The 16,744-nt window shown below is 39.5% G+C and overlaps 1 protein-coding gene across 5 annotated transcripts in view; it reads right to left on the reverse strand.

Moving 5' to 3' along the window:
* The window catches only part of mettl15 (methyltransferase 15, mitochondrial 12S rRNA N4-cytidine), a 41,850-nt gene that overhangs the window by 10,443 nt on the left and 14,663 nt on the right, over positions 1-16,744 (reverse strand). For all 5 annotated transcript variants that reach the window (XR_013325863.1, XM_077713310.1, XM_077713309.1 and 2 more), the window contains exons 3-5: positions 11,222-11,358; positions 5,423-5,614; positions 4,660-4,838 (exon numbers count right to left, since the gene is read on the reverse strand). Coding sequence is in view for 4 of the 5 variants with exons in the window: in XM_077713310.1 (XP_077569436.1) it covers positions 4,660-4,838; positions 5,423-5,614; positions 11,222-11,358 (508 nt within the window). In the remaining variant the exon portion in view is untranslated. The remainder of the gene's footprint in view (positions 1-4,659; positions 4,839-5,422; positions 5,615-11,221; positions 11,359-16,744) is intronic.

Below are 16,744 nucleotides of genomic sequence, written 5' to 3' on the forward strand. Positions count from 1 at the left end.
AGGCTCATTAAAAGAAAAAAATAGATATGCAACCATCAGAGAAGATGGCACCAAGACACCAAATTGACATTGACCAAGTAATACGAGAAATTACTTCTTTATGAAGACAACCTTTCCAAAACAAAATATGGCCAAAAGATGAATATGAGCGGCACGGTGGGGGATTTGTTGAGGACGTCCGCCTCGCAGTTCTGAAATTGAGGGTTCATTCCCGGGTGGGTTGCAACCTTTTTGTGTGGAGTTTGTTCTCTTGCTTGGGTGGTTTAACACTAAGGGTGTTAAAAAAAACATTCTGTGATAATTCGGGATAAAATACGCCAATACTGTGGCCGCAATTTAACTCCACTAGTTGGAACCAGGCAGTAGTCATGCCTTGTAATCTGCGGAAACAACTGCACAAAAGAATGTGCTGAAAGCTGACCAATGTGGGTTCCTTCAAAAGAATTGAAAGCCAAAATAATAGCACTAAAAATATAAATGCCCAAAAGAAAAACAGTTGTCTACCTTACTATTGTTGCACCTAAGTTAGGTTGCAAATTTCTGACTGAAAGTTAGTTTTTGTCTTTTGGCCCTGTGGTGGGTGGGCCGCAGGCTGGTAGTCTGTCTCTCTGTGTGCCCTCCGGCTGAATGGCGACCAGTCTTGGGTGTAGTCTGTCTTTCACCCAAAGTCAGCTGAGTGAGCTAGGCTCCAGTAACCCTGGCAACCCATACGAGAATGTTTTCATGTTCGATCCATGGCTTGAGTTCATCTTCGAAGCTTTCAAACCCGCATCATGTTGTCATTCATGTCAGGACCTTCCTCTCTATAGCTCATAGGTGTTGTTTCTTTGACTATTGAGAGTGTTTTTGAGGGTTAAACTCTTTCTTTGTTTTTTGCTCGTTCACTGTTTCACTCATTCTCTCTCATGAGTTGTCTCTCGACCATGGTCAACAAATTGATGCAAGAATGGCCAACACTAAACTTTCTTTGCAAGCGTCACACATCATCATTGAGATTCCAGCCCGTTTTGTTGTAGGTGGTTCCCAGCAGATGTGAAGATTTGGTTTAAACTGGGTGGGTGTAACAATTGTGCTTTGTCACACCACTAAACAAGATCGAGGCTCTTAGTAACCCAATTCTGGTTCAAATACACCTATCGTTGCAGTCTAAATAAATCGGCAAACTTGATAAATTTGGGTTTTGCACCATTTTAATATAAAGGCCTTTATATGCTTAAGAAAAACTGCAATAAATAGAGAAGTGAGTGATGTGGCATTTCTTCCCTCCTGCTCTAAACATCCAAAGGTGTGAGTCACACTGCAATCAATACAATGCCTGCACAGAGACCAAGCCCTAGTCTCGCCTCACCTAGCCATGTGCTCTCTCCCTGTCTCTAAATCATCTTTCAAAGGTCCAGGAGACAAATCCAGAGAGAAAAAGGCTTATCATGTGTGGGGAAAAAAACAAACAAACATCAGTATTAATAAATGTCACAATCCTCCACCCCCGTACAGTATTTATATATTATTGCTATGGTGTCTCATTTGCGTTTTTTAAGAACTAATACTTAGTGTAACTAGTTAGACTGTAAAGGAAAATGTATAGCATGACTGCAGAACATAAAAAGCATTAAAGCTTTGCATACGACGTTGCAAACGTGTGAAGGACACCAGAGTGAGGTAAAATAAACTAATGAATGTAATGTACTATAGTGGTATATCCATTTATGAAATTCATCCCAGAATTTCTTGCCAATGGGGTGGAATTCTAAGTGACAGCTGTGTAGACATATGTAGATATACACACATAAACACTCAATTTTACAACTTAAAATGACCCTCAGAAAAACTCAATAAATAATAATAATCCCAGAAAAAGTGCCTTGAGAGGGGGCTTTTGGTCAAACTGTCGCGCTCATACTTTGGCGGTGGTCAATAGCCTGTCTGACACATCATTTTCAGGTCAGGTTAGCACTGTGCTCAAGTCGGGACCGATGTCCACTACCCTTTGAGACCAACCGGCCACATGCTGTTAAATATGAGCAAAGCGTGACGAGCACAAAAATCTAATACGAGAATTCACCTCTCCGAGTGACATGACTCCATGTCTCAACTACTTGTAAATAATAAAAGTGTGGATACTCTATACTGCTGATTTGTGCATCAGTACAAACAACATTCTGGATCCATAACCCTAGTTGTAGTAGAAAAAAAGGTAAGCAGGCGGCCCTCCTTTCTACAGGAGTTAACCACGGCACAAAATCAGAGGGTCCAGTGCCAGCCACAAGGCGCGAGCTATAATACTGCCATTCCAAGATGATCACAGAGAGGGCCCAAAGTGAATTGTGCGCAGAAGGAAAATGAAATCATTGGTTGTTGTTGTTTTTTTTTTGCATGCTTGGCCCTGTCCTGTGCATTAGGGTTAAACAAAGCACAAAAGTCCAGTCAAATTAGCTGCAGGAATCATTGGGAAACAACATTATTGAAATGACAAAGAAACAAAACCACTTGCAATCATGCCTATGTTTTGATAGCAGATGGACATTTATCCTCTGTGAACAGTGCCACTTCCTGATCTACAGAGGACCCTCCCATTAAAAAAAAGTGATTAGACTCTCCTACAATGTATGCACAGTTCTGCACATTCCCCTTCCGTTTCGTTATCCAGCCATCATCTGTATCACTTATTCTAAAAAAGGGTCAAGTGGCGCTGGAGCCTATCCCAACAGACTATGGCAGAGTACACCCTGAACAAGTTGCCAGCAAATCAATCAAACAAACAAACAGACAAACAAATAATATATGGAATACAGGAATAAACTACAATAAGAATAACAGATGCAGGCAAACACTACTATGAAAACTCCACATCTAATCATCCAAGTGACTACTTTCAGGCTACCTAAAGAATACATTTCATGTTCAGTTACTAATTTCATTAATTCATTCATTCATTTTCTGAGCCATTTATCCTTACAAAGGTCGCGGGGGATGCTGGAGCCAATTGCAGCTCAATCTGGGAACCAGGTAGGGGGAAATCCTGAATTAGTGTCCAGCCAATTGTAAGGCACGAAGAAACGGACAATCATTCACACTCCCATTAATACCTAAGGGGCAATTTCGAGTTTTCACCCAGCCTATACTGCAGAACTGTGAGGCTGACGCACTAACCACTCATCCACCAGGCCGCCACTACTAATTTAATATGCAACACTAACATTGCACAAGTAATAATCATACATATAGCTAACAATGGTGGAATAGTGAAGTGGTCATCTATGCTTGTCAAAAAGGCTTCAATTCAAAGAAAACCCATTCAAGCAACACCAAATAACTTTTCTTCCAACCACAAATCCGAAGTGTTAAGCAGACGTGCGAGTGACATGCACCATTCTCTCACTTCAAATTTGTCAATGTGACATTTTATTTCTGAGATCGAGGCTGTACAAAAATTCAAAACTCGTATTCCCACACCTTTCCATACATGTGCTACAATGGCTTAAAAAATGATGAAGTACTGAATTGAATGAGAAAAGAACAGCATTGATATTAGGAGTATATTTGAAATAAAACCAAAATCCTGGTGAAATATTTGTTCTTTATAATCTTTGAAATGTTCCTAGTTTTCAGCATGTGTACAACTGCCCTCTGTAGTTGCTATGGACACAGCAAGGAGCTGATGTAAAAAGAATGAAGACTCAAACTGCAGTTCAAAACACATGACTTTTTGTAAACTGCTGGACCCCCCCATGAAGGAAATGCAGACTAATTCAAAGTATGTGCCATGTTGTCTCATCTCGCCGTCATTTTCAATCAGTGTTAGTTATTGTATTCATTTGAACTCAAGAAAAGAAAGCAAACAAACTCAGCATGAAGAGGCAGAGAAACAAATTTATATTTCATGTTGTTTATAGACCTCTCATAGTTGCATTGGGTGCAGGTGCACAAGAAAGATTTTTAGAAATGCACTATTTCCACTCAACTGACATATTTTTCTTGTCAGCATTTGTGGCACACTTGGTCACACAGTCCCCGGTGCGACTTGCTTCAATAAAGACCTATTTGCATTGTTTCAAATAAGCAGAGGCAGTGATTTGCTGTTGCTCTTCAAAAGAGATCAGACGGCTGCTCTTACCCACACCTGTTCTCCCAGGGTGACGCTGACGCACATGCTGCTCTGTGTAATAACTATTGACTACAACATTTTACTCATTCAGCATCTCAAATCTTGGAGGCATATAAATTAAAGAGGGCTGTGCGTGTACGTGTGGAAGGAGTAAATAATAATAATATGGCAAATAATTTTGCTCCGTGCATGAGTTTTGGATCCCTTACCGTTAGTCTGTGAGGAGGTTTTGGCATGCAATCAAGTGAGCACGGAAATAACAATAAGGCAATGGACTTTGAGGGGTGGGTGGGGTTGTATTGCAATCTCTATACTTGTGAGTGTGAAAGCATCTGTCAATAGAAGATAGTAATCTATTCAAAATCCATATTTTCTAAAGTTGCTTGTAAAACTTTCATGGCTATTTTTGAATGGGACAATTAGACAAAAGTCGGAGCACAATTGAGTAACTGATACAACCACTTGTGTGTTCTGAAATTTCTCATTGGAAACAGGCTTTGGAAGTCAACTTGGTGAGAAGTGGATGAATTAGAATTAGGTTCATGTGTCAGTACCTGCGACCACATTTGCAAGCTGCTGTGTCCGGGTGATGGGGTTGACACGGCGCGCCTCCACAATGGCAGAAGCTATTTTCCTGGCGTTTCTCTCTTCACCGTATGCAGTGAGTATAGAGGCAAGAGCCTGTTGATCTAAGGTATTCACCACGTCAGCAGCACAAGGCATGTTGGATAACCTACGCACAAAGGGAAGACCAATTAAAGTCTGTAACGTCATGTCTATACTGACAGCAGTGAATCCTGAATGAGGTATAGCTGAAAACCTTTATAGCTTATACAATATTGTTTGAGGAATCAAATCAACAAAAGACTTTAGTATCATTTTGTGTGTAAAAGGTAGATGCTTAACAGGCTCACATACATATACCACTTAAAGCTGGTTTATTAGGTCTCACCATTAATATAAATACTATCATCATTAAAAAAAAACGATTTTAAAAATGTCTTTTGAACTTTCCGTGTTATATTTTGATTTAGAACTAAATTTATTTCTTCGCTCTTTGGCTGCCATTACCAGCCAGGAATGTCTAATCTTTTTGAAGTGAGAGAATTTAGACAAATGTCATTGACTGCTAGCCATGCCACTTCCAATTTATTGAACGTCTACAGCTGACAAATTCATCACAAATCACAGCAGAAGAATGAAGCAAATCACATGATCAGACTTCTGTCATCATCAATGGCAGTGATGAACTAAAGAGAGAAATTGGATTATTGCTACGAAAACCTTAGTGAGTTAAATCAAATGAACATATGTCACCTCATTCCATCCATTCTCATGTCCAAGGGCCCATCTTTGCTAAGGGAGAAGCCTCTTTCTGCTCGATCCAGCTGCATGGAAGAACAGCCAGCATCCAATAGGACAGCATCAATAGTTCCTGCTCTTACGTTGACACTAGAGAGCAGGGATTCAAGCTCGCTGAACAGTCCAAGAAGTGGTCTAACACGGCCACTAAAGAGAGAAAAGAGTGTCAGCGTGAATGGTTGTCCATTTCTTTGTGCCCGGCGATTGGCTAGCCACCAATTTAGGGTGTCTCCTGCCTGAACTTGTTAAATAATTTCTAATGCAAAAAAATTAAAGTGATGAAATCAAACTTAGTTACTTAAAAGCAAAATATTCAAAAGCACAAAAAAACTCCATGAATATAGATACAAAATAATGTAGAGCTACCATACATCTATAAAATTAAAAAAAAATGTTCAGTGTCACATGGAGCTAGTTTAGTACAACACAGCATTTAAAAGTGTCATAATTTGGGAAATGTTATTTTGCATCCAAAGCTAAAAAGAAACATATACCTCATTGGTTTTCAAACACAGTACCCAATTTTCATTTTTCTTTTCTTGTACATTTAAAAAATGAATATGATATTCTTTTGCAGCGTTGTATCTGCCTCACCTAATTCCATTAGGACTTTCCAGTAACTGGCCACAAAATGCTGTGCATACTCAGTCACTTCTTCATGCAAGCACAGTGAGATCCTGCAGTCACATTCATGAAAAATTCATGTGACCTTTTAACATTGTGTGATCAAAGATGATGGCACGAGAAAGCAACAGGAGTAACCATCTTCAACATTAAAACTAAAGACTCCTTTGCAGCGTTTCCTACTAATCTACTGGTGGTTATTACATACGATCCTATTTCGAGGTAAAAACTCAATACTGTCACACTTTACCACTTCATGGCTTCAGTACATTGTTTTTTTTTTTAATATTAAGTATCCTAATCAAAAATGTTCATAAAAATGTCAAAATTCACGGTGAAACTCGCAAGCAGAAGACAGGAGATGAAAAATGGCAGGAATTTCTTCTTCAGCGTTAAGGTGGGTGGCACTTAGCGCCGAAGAAGTGAAAATTTACTGTAGAAGAATGATGCGCCGACTAATAGAGAAGTATATTGTCTTGCCTTTTCCTGTTTTCTTCGGATTACATTTCGCATCGCGCATATTACCTCATGGAGAAAGACTACAGCGAGCCTATATCAGCTTTGTTTGGATTTCGAATCACCGTTGAAAATTCCTACTGAGCGTCCTACGTCATCTAAGCCAGGGATCTCCAACTTTGGTCTTCGAGGGCCCCTAAACAGTTTGTTTTCCATGTCTTCCTCCTCTACTTCACCTGAATCAAATGATCAAATAATCAGCAAGCTGTACAGGAGCTTGATCCCGATCCTGATTACGGCATAGAGAATCCCATCATTGTAGCAAGTCAGCGTGAGGTGGACGTGTTCTGTTGGCTAAAATATATTTTGTGCGATATGGAAATATCTCATGTCACATCTGACAAATGGTGCCCCTACTATGGCATATCAAATTCCATCAATGCAGCAAGTCTGCATAAATTTGACGCTGTCTGCTGGCGAAAATTTTCATTGCGGGACCATGTCTATTCATGGCAATAAACTGGACGTTTCGTCGACGGACACTTGGTCGACGGATACTTCGTCCCCGGACGTTTGGTCGAACGGACATTTCGTCAAACGGACAATTCATCGCCGGATTCGCAAGTCACATCAACATTGCAAACATTTCAGGGCAACGCACACAGGGCTCTGTAAATCTAAATATGGCCGTCTAATGCAGCACTACTAGATGTTGAATTAGTAATTGATATACAATTAGTCTCACGTGGGTGAAATGGAAGCAACTTGTCTCCTCTATTTGTTGTAGCTATGTTTATCTTATTTTGTCCCCATATGCACAAAGTACTTCAGCTACTGTATTCACACAAATTCACACCGCATCTTTACAGGGAATGCGCAATTATAAGGCAATTGTACTTTTGAGGATTAATTTTATTATTGAACAACAACCATGTTCCTAATGAACCCAGAAGACTCATTAATATCAACGCTGATTATTTTTAGGAGTTAGGGTTGTTTTTTTTTAGTTTTAGCTATTTTAGGATGATATATTTGTGTGCAGGTGGCCATTACTGTGCATAATTATAGGGTAACTTAACTAAAACACAATTATATATACATTTCAATAATTTATTATGACCAGGGAAACTAATATAACAGCTCAACATTCACAAATATACATTTATGACATTCAAAACCAATCAGTGACCAATATAGCAACCTTTCTTTGCAAGGACACTCAAAAGCCTGCAATCCATGGATTCCGTCAGTGTTTTTATCTGTTCACATTCACCATTGCATGCAGTAGCAACCACAGTGCCACAGTCACTGTTCAGTGAAGTGTACTATTTTCTCTCCTTGTAAATCTCACATTTGGTGAAGGGACCACAGCTTCTCTATGGGGTACAGATCAGGTGAACAAGGAGGCCATGTCATTAGTTTTTCTTCTTTTTGGCCCTTTCTTGCCAACCACGCTGTGGAGTATGTTCTGTGGTGGTCGTTTTTCAGCTTTCCTTAACTTGGCCATGTCTCTAAGTATTGCACACTGTGTTTTTGGGCATTCTAGTAATGTCTGAAATATGGAAAAACCGGTAGAAACTGGCATCTTGGCACCTGCATGCTTGACTTTTCTAAGTTCATCAAGCAATTATTTTGCACCTTGTTTTTCCACATGCTTGATGCAACCATGTTGACCATTTTGAATGAAACGCTTAATTCTTTGATTATCACGCTTCAGAAGATATCTCACTATTTTTGACTTTACAGAGCCTGTCAAGTCCCTCTTTTGTCCCATTTTGCCTAATAACTATGCACACCTGATATAGGCTATATATGTCATTAGATCACACAGTTTCTCATTACAGAGAGGCACATCGCCAGATAAAATTGGTAGGGTGATACAACTTGGACTAAGACAACATGCATAATATATTTATATTGACAGGCTAGATCAATACTCCAAGACCAATCTGTACGTTCAAAATTACTGTGAACAAAAGCATTTTTTTTCTTCTTGGTCTTTCACTAAAACAATCATATACATCCGAGATCAAATAATGTTTACGCCATTGGAATTACTTTTCTTTGACAAGGATCATCCCACTGACACGCAGGTGAGGCTATCATAACTACCTTAAAAAAAGAGGACTGCCATTCACAGAATGTTTTCAAATTGCTGATAAGAATGTAAAAATATGCAAAACAGTTACATAAGTTTTAAATTATTCATATCTTTATGTGTGCAAAACACAGACTTGGATATATGAATGTCTTATGTAACATTGTTTATTATTAAAAAGGAGAAGTTCCCATGGATTAAGAGCTATGGTCCAAGAGTGGACTCATAATTACCTAAGAGTTCTAAACTATTTATAGTTGCATCACCCCACTATGTTTTATGATAGCACCTAACGGGATTAACTTGATTATAATCCAACATTGATGAAACATGAGAAAATATTTCTTCACTTATTACACAAATACAAATGACAACTAATCGATGGTGAAACTTCCATTTCAGAGGATAAGAAGCCATCACTATAGTCTGAGGATAACGACGTTCAAACTACTACTGCTTCTTACAAATCAAGCCAGAAATACTCCCTTGTGTTGACCTGCTCAGTTCTATTACTTGCGTCACTGAAGCCTAAGACAAGATGCTGATTGATTGCTTTCAGCAGGGAACAAGCGATGAAAATATCTTCAATCCGGTGGAGGAAAAAAACCAAGAAGGTTATAAACATAGAACTCACTGACAGACTGGTGCTCAAATGCTGGTTCATACTTTCGATATACACTAACTCATTTCAATTTTTTTTTAAATCTCTAAGTAGAGCAATAAATTTGGTGTGCACAACACTATTTGAAATACCGTATTTTCCGCACTACAGGACGCACCTAAAAGCCTCCAATATTTTCAAAAGATGACAATGCGCCTTGTAATCCCTGGAATTTTTTTACGAAAACCCCTACTGGGGTTACGGTTTGGCCATTGACCCTGGTCCTCCGCGTGGTGGCCTATGGGACAGCCCAAGCAGGGTTTTTTTATCCAGCCCGTCACTCTTCCCCGTAACTGAGGAGGACGGCATTCGAGCCGACGGCCAGGGCACCACGGTGAGGGAGGTAGTGGGATTATTGTCGGTGGCCAAGCTGCCGAGCCGGCGCCCAGTTCTCCCGGGCAAATTCCTGCCCATTTCTCTCAAGTGCCAGCTACTGCTAGTCTCTCTAGCGCCGGATCCTGCTTGCTGCTCTCATTCGCCAAATTATTGTCATCGCTGTCATTCGCCAAATCCTGCTCGTCTCTCTCTAACACCGGTTTCTCACCACATCAATATCATGATAGCCAGATCTTAGTCATAGAGAATGGGCTCCTAAAACTACTGCATAAACCAGAGTGTAGCATTCTTGGTTATCCTTGGCGCCAATGCTATAATGTGACCGATACAGCAGCATGCCAATAAACTGCATACGAATCATGCAGCTGGACGGGTGTCTGGATGGTTAACACGTAAGCCCCACAGTTCTAAGAACGAGGGTTTAATCCCAGGTCCGGATCTTCCTTTGCATGGCTTTTCTCTGGTTCCTCTGGTTTCCTCCCACATCCCAGAAACATGCAGAGTAGGTTGGTTGAGCACTCTAAATTGCCACTAGGTATGAATGTGGAGGGTTATCCGTCTGTCTCTTTGTGCCCTGTAATTGGATGACCACCAATTCAGGGTGTCCCCTGGCCAGTGACCATGGTTGACCCGTGACCCTTGTAAGCAGTACAGAAAATGAACAAATGAATCATCTAATAGGTTGCTTACAGGAGAAAGCTATGTTTTTAATTATTTTCTACCTCGATATTTCTATATCTTTAAAAGGGGCTTAGTCAGACCAACACTGTGATTTGCATTGAGGTTATACTTTCCTCAATACATGAGTGCATACAGTAGAAGACTGAGAATTCTCCAACAGTGATGTACGATGCACTGCGTAGGCTGCAAGGGCTTTTTGCTCAGTCTTCCAATAACATTGGTTAATTGCAAGATTTCTTGAGGTTCTCAGAACTTGCATCACGAGTAGGCCTAGAAGAGTTTACAGCAGGGGTATACTGCTGCTGACAGAATAGTGTTTGGAAACTCTCTCCTCTAATTGTCATTCCCCGCTCACATGTGCATTTTTTTTCAGAATCCCTTGAGAGAGGTTTCCCCAGAATCTACGTGAAAGGATTCCTTGCCATGGTATTCGGAACATCTCAATTTAATCCTCCGTCGGCTTGTTCATGAGTACGAACCCTTCCTGGTACCGAGGCAATGTGTCTCACTCTATTCTCTTAGTTTCATCAGCCCCTCGATCTTATAGTTCCTTCACACTGCAGAACCGTGGGCCTTACTCTGACAAATGATGTGCTCGGCCCACTCACTCTGTGTGGGGAGAGAAAAGCTTTAAGGTAAAAAGGAAAATGGATTTGATTGGATAAACTGACTCATTAACAATTGAAGAGCATTTGATTCGAGTCAAGAAATTACTGAAACATGCAGCAAAAATCTTAATTTATATAATGCTGCTACATACGTTTACAGAGCTGACCACAAACAAAACACTGCTTTATAAGTTGAAACTTTCAAGTGTGACAGTAAACCTGCCCAGACAGATAGCAATATTGGCCTTGACTTGTGTTTAGGTGTATAACATTCACAATGAATTACTTACGGGTTTTTCTTTGCTAACTCCTGGGCCAAGAAAATTGCCGTGGGATCTCGGTCTAAAGCCAGAACGGTAACGTCAGAAATCTCTTCAAGTATTGCTTTGGTATGACCACCACCCCCAAATGTCATGTCGAGGACCACCTACGGAACAGAATATGATACGATAAACTGTCTAGATCTAGAGCAGGCATGTCCAAAGTCTGGCCCGCGGGCCAATTAAGGCCCGTGGACAAATTTTTACCGGCCCGCGGCCTCTATCATGAAATCAATAATACACGGCCCACCAGCACTTTTGACCACAGTATAAAATAGTTTTCTTAATTTTTTGTGGTTTGTTATTTCGGTAAAAACCTAAATGTAAAAAAAAAATGTAAAAGTATGCCATTTGTAATTAAAAAAAATCCCAAAAAGTTAATTTGTATTTAATGTTAATGGTTCAAAGAATGTCAGGCTAAATAGTTGGCCCGCACACCTTTTCACCTTACCAAATCTGGCCCTCTTTGGAAAAAGTTTGGACACCCCTGATCTAGAGCATTCCATAAATTTAAAAAAAAATTAATATCCTTGCATGACATGATACTATACACTATGCTTCCAGCAAGCCACTATCTGTAGCCGAGGTCATTTGGGATAGACAAAACATCTTTTGCAGATAAAATTAAACATTTAGAGCAGTTGTAGTAGGCGGTGCGGCTGGCATGCAATGTGCTGCACTGCCATGCCTATTGGGAGAAATTCAGGGTTTAATGTCTTCAACTTAAAAAGTATTCACTACATTACAGTAAAAAAAAGGTATGCACTACACAGCGAGATCAACTATCAGTCAAACAATTGTTCCACGCCTTTGCGTGAATAATCGCTTGTGGCTTTATCAGTGCCCTAACTTGAATTAACAGAACTCTGTGGAGCAATAAACACTAGTACTTACTTGAATTTTTTTTTTTTAATTTACTTTTGGCTTATTTTATACTGGGATACTAAAGAACTTAAAACGCACCCACTTCCTTTCGGAAATGCATCAGAGTGGTGTTGGAACTGCATGAATGAAGGAAGAGACAACCATAAATATGCAGTGAACTTGTTGGTACACGATACCAATCAATTTGAACAATTTGTAATGAATAACCTGACTGTGCTTATTTGTCAGAATCAATCAAATGAAGGAATTCGGATAGTGTCCTTATCCTGTGCTCCAAAAGACAAAGACTGGGTGGACTTCAATTTTTCCATGCGCCACACACTATCTTAGAACATAGCGTAAATAACAGATTTTGGGAAAGCGCAAACCGCGAGGGGTCTACTGTAAATCACTAATTGTAAGATGATATATAATTAAGTTTTACGATCGGCTGGCCACCGATTCCGGGTGTCCCCCGCCTCATGCCCGAAGTCAGCTTGATTAGGCTCCATTATCCCCCACGACCTTTGTGAGGATAAAGTGGTTCAGAAGATGAATGAATGAATGATAGAGTCTTTTGGACAGTTATACGATAATTGCTGATATTATTTAATTATGGATCTAAATGTTGATATGGAGGTTTTTTATGAGATTTTTCTTTTTTAATTTGCTCAGTACCCAAGACTTGAGTTGCATTCAAAGTCTCTAATGATTAGCACACGGCTAACAATACTCTAGATGTACCATGTGTGTCGTGCTCAGACTCAAATGTAGCCTAGGACTAGATTATACAAGTTGTTTCCTCATTTTATGGTAGGATCCCAAAAATTGTGAAAAGGCAACGTTTTTTTTTCAATACAAATAGACTTGTTTTCAAGAGACGATCCTTGATGCTACTATTGAAGAACCATATGACCCTAACCATGAATGGTTAGAGATACAGGGGTACCAAAACTTACGAATGGTCCAACTTACAAATCATACAGGATACGAAAAACTGTGATGTGTACATTTTTGTTCTTAAATACAATAATTTGTCCAAGTTACAAAGCATCAAAAGTGGTATAGCATATAAAAGTAACAAGGGAATGCTGCAACTCCCGTAGATTTCAGTTTCTACAGCCTGCAAGTCATACTCACTCGCTACACTCCTTTTTTATTTCCGCAACACCAATGCTGATAGCCTACTTCACAACACTTTACACCAAGGGTGGGCAAACCGGTCCCCGAGGGGCAGCTGTGGGTGCAAGTTTTTGTTCCAACCGATCCAGCACAGGCAGTTTAACCAATGAGATTCTGCAGAAAACAACAGGCACCTGACTGCAACTTGTAGGACACCAGATTGGTGAAAAGGTGTCCTCTCTATGGGCTGGAATGAAAACCCGCACCTACTGTGATTCTTTGTGGAATAGTTGGTGCACCCCTGCTTTACACTCATGGTGCCATTCAAACCCTTCAGGCATTGCGTCCACGAATGCACCATGAAAAGCAACACGTGGCCCCAACGTGAGTGAAGACAGAAAGAGCGAGAGACACTAAGCGAGTGACCGAGCAAGCAAAAAAGAGAGACATTTGGCTAGACCAACCCCTTCAGCGAGTGCATGTTCTGAGGTACTTTCGATTGGTTATTGTTTGGTACAGTGTTATGGCGTAATTTTAATGACTAAATAAATAGTTACATTTTCTCTGTTTTTGCATACATACATACATACATTTTCATACATATTTAGCACAACATTTGTATACTTTTTACATGTTTAAAGTGTTTATAGTAACTAGTATTAAAGGAATAAATTATGCAAATTCTAGGTAAAATGTGTCTCTTCTGACGAAAACTCCAAGTTACAAAACAAGTTCTGGAACGAATGAATTTCACCCTGAGGAACCACTGTATTATAACAAAATGGAGATCCAACTTGTTGCTCTGACTCACTCTCTGTAATAAAGCTTGCCAGCTGCTGCATCAGAACTCATCAAAAACGCTGGGTGTATATATAAACCTTTAGGGCTTCACTCAATGCTACAAAAGAACGATTTGTTGAACCAAGCGTGGTGAAATTGACTTAAGGATAGATATCCATTGTTTGTTATCCTGAGAGGATGCTATGCTTTCATCGAAAACTGTATTTACTTGCACATGAGCCATTTTTGTCGCAAAAAAAGATAAGGGCATCAAGGGTATGGTTGAAATGCGCATAAAAAGATGATATGCATCAAACTGCAAGGTGACAATGCGGCCGATACGGTCGTTTATTTCCAAATTATATATGTGAGTACATATGGTAGTCACTTTCAACCAGCACGAAGAAGACCTATTTGCCAACAAAGGCTCTGTTTTATATTTGATTCCACAACAGAAGAAAAGTTTAAGGTTACCGTGGGTGTTTTGACAGATTTATAGAGCCTAAAGTCACAGTGTGCCACAACAAAGCTGTTGTGCTACAGTTTGTCCAAATAGACATTAGCCCTGAATTGATCAGATGATCTGGTTGGGACTTATATATACTTTAAGAGTAAAATGAAGTGGAAATCAATTTTTTTTCTTTGTAAATTTAGTGACCTGTTTTTGAAAGATGCTTTTATGGTTTCAGACTGCTTCAAAAAAACACAAGTGGGATTTGTGGTGTTTGGCTCCCCAAAGTGACAGGCTGTTCCAAAATGAATGAAGAGGACACAACTCAGTGCATTAACCTCTTATGACCCGCCATCCACATGTGTGGACATCACAATTTTGGTTGTCAAAGACTACAATGTTAAATTTTGGAGTACGGAGGGCCTGGCGTCCACTTATGATGTAGACATCCTTTTTCTCAGAAACAACATCATGTAAAAGGACCATTCTTTGTTTTTACGCTCATCAGGTCCCAAATAGCCTTTCAAATAGAAAATAAAAATGCATGCCTTGCAAGAGTCTGGGTCTTAGGAGGTTAATATTAACTGTGTAAATATATCTATTTGTTATCAATGAAAATGTTTTTGTCTAATCTTTTAAGTGTAAACATCTCATAATAAGACATGGAAACCTCATAATAAGACATGAAGACCTGCAGTTAATTGTTAGAAGCGGCGCATATGTGGATTTTATTCCTTTTTTAAATGTATGTATTTATTTGATATATTTGTGGGCGAGTGGGATGTAGCAGTCTCCCATCATTCAATCATTTTTCTCATGAGAAATAAAATAATAAGAAGAAGAAATAATTTTTCTCTACTACAAATAAACCATTCCAAAAGTGTTCTGTAATTCAAGAACAAAATTAAGAATATATTTGGCTACATACTTTACAGATACTTTCACATTTTTAATCTACGAGAACAGTTAAAGGGAATTATGATAAAATGGCTAGAAAATGCTTTATCTATTCCTCACAAAAACATTAAAATGACGATTGACAGTGACGTGGAAGGTGGGCTGTGTGCATGAATGTGTGAGGAAAGAAATGATCAATGGCGGTTGCCTCTCCTTTTTAGCGCACAGCAGCAGACTGGGAGGGGGTGTGGGCTAGTAGGATGAGTCACACGCATAATGAACTTGCCTGTTGTGCTATTCAATACAAAAAAAGGGGAAAGGAAAAGCAAAGTAATCTGGCTTTCAGAAAACGAGACGACATGTTAAAACTACCCGAAAGGTAAACTACAGTTGTTTATGACTTGAAGGCGTAGTACTTGCCACAAGAATATGTGTTGACTTCTTATGGCAGAAAAAAGTAACATAACTCCTGAAGAAAAACTGCCAATTAAATATGTCAAGGTCTATTACCTTTCATTCATTCATCTTCGACACTTATGGTTATTCTGGTCAGGGTCATGAGGTGCTGGAGCCTATCCCAGCTGACCTCTGGCAAAAAGGCGAACAACACTGGTCACCAGTCAGTCTAAAGCAGTGTATCCCAACCTTTTTTGAGCCGAGGCACACATTTTGCATTGAAAAAAATCTCAAGGCACACCACCATCTGAAAATCTTTGTCGCCTATATTTGTAATAGTTATTCTCATCGAAGTTTTATTAGCAGAAATCGCATCCAAAATTATTCCAAAATCTAATTTTTCACAATGACCTAATGTCACGGAAATTTGGCCTGTGGACCCTGAAAAACTTCCGGTTTGATTCATGCAAATAACCAAGTCAAGTTATTGATCGCATCATTTTATGATTTTTCTCTAAATATTACTTAAATCTCCTAATATTCCGCAAAAAAAATTGTGTTCACACAGACTTTACGTCGGCAAAAGTTAATGCGCTAGAAACCAGACAACTTCCATTTCGACTTAGAGAAAAATAAGCAACAAAATTTCTGTTTCACAACTTGAATCAAATAATAGTATAATCTACAATTTAACGTTCATATTTTGATTTGAACATTGTAATAGTTAAATTTTAATCTCCTTATATTCATATTAACTTTTCTCTCTGAATATCACATTGTATGACTTCTTGCAATTTCCCACGGCACACCTGACCATTGCTCACGGCACACCAGTGTGCCGCGGCACAGTGGTTGGGAAACACTGGTCTAAAGACACGCACAGAGACAGACAGCTATTTGCACTCCCAATCACAACGTCACTGAGGGGGTATCTCCCAAGCTGCCCGTACCCAAGTCAGACAAATGAACCACTACACCATGAA

The sequence above is a fragment of the Stigmatopora nigra genome, chromosome 3 (genome assembly GCF_051989575.1).
Source record: "Stigmatopora nigra isolate UIUO_SnigA chromosome 3, RoL_Snig_1.1, whole genome shotgun sequence".
Classification (NCBI taxonomy): Eukaryota; Metazoa; Chordata; class Actinopteri; order Syngnathiformes; family Syngnathidae; genus Stigmatopora; species Stigmatopora nigra.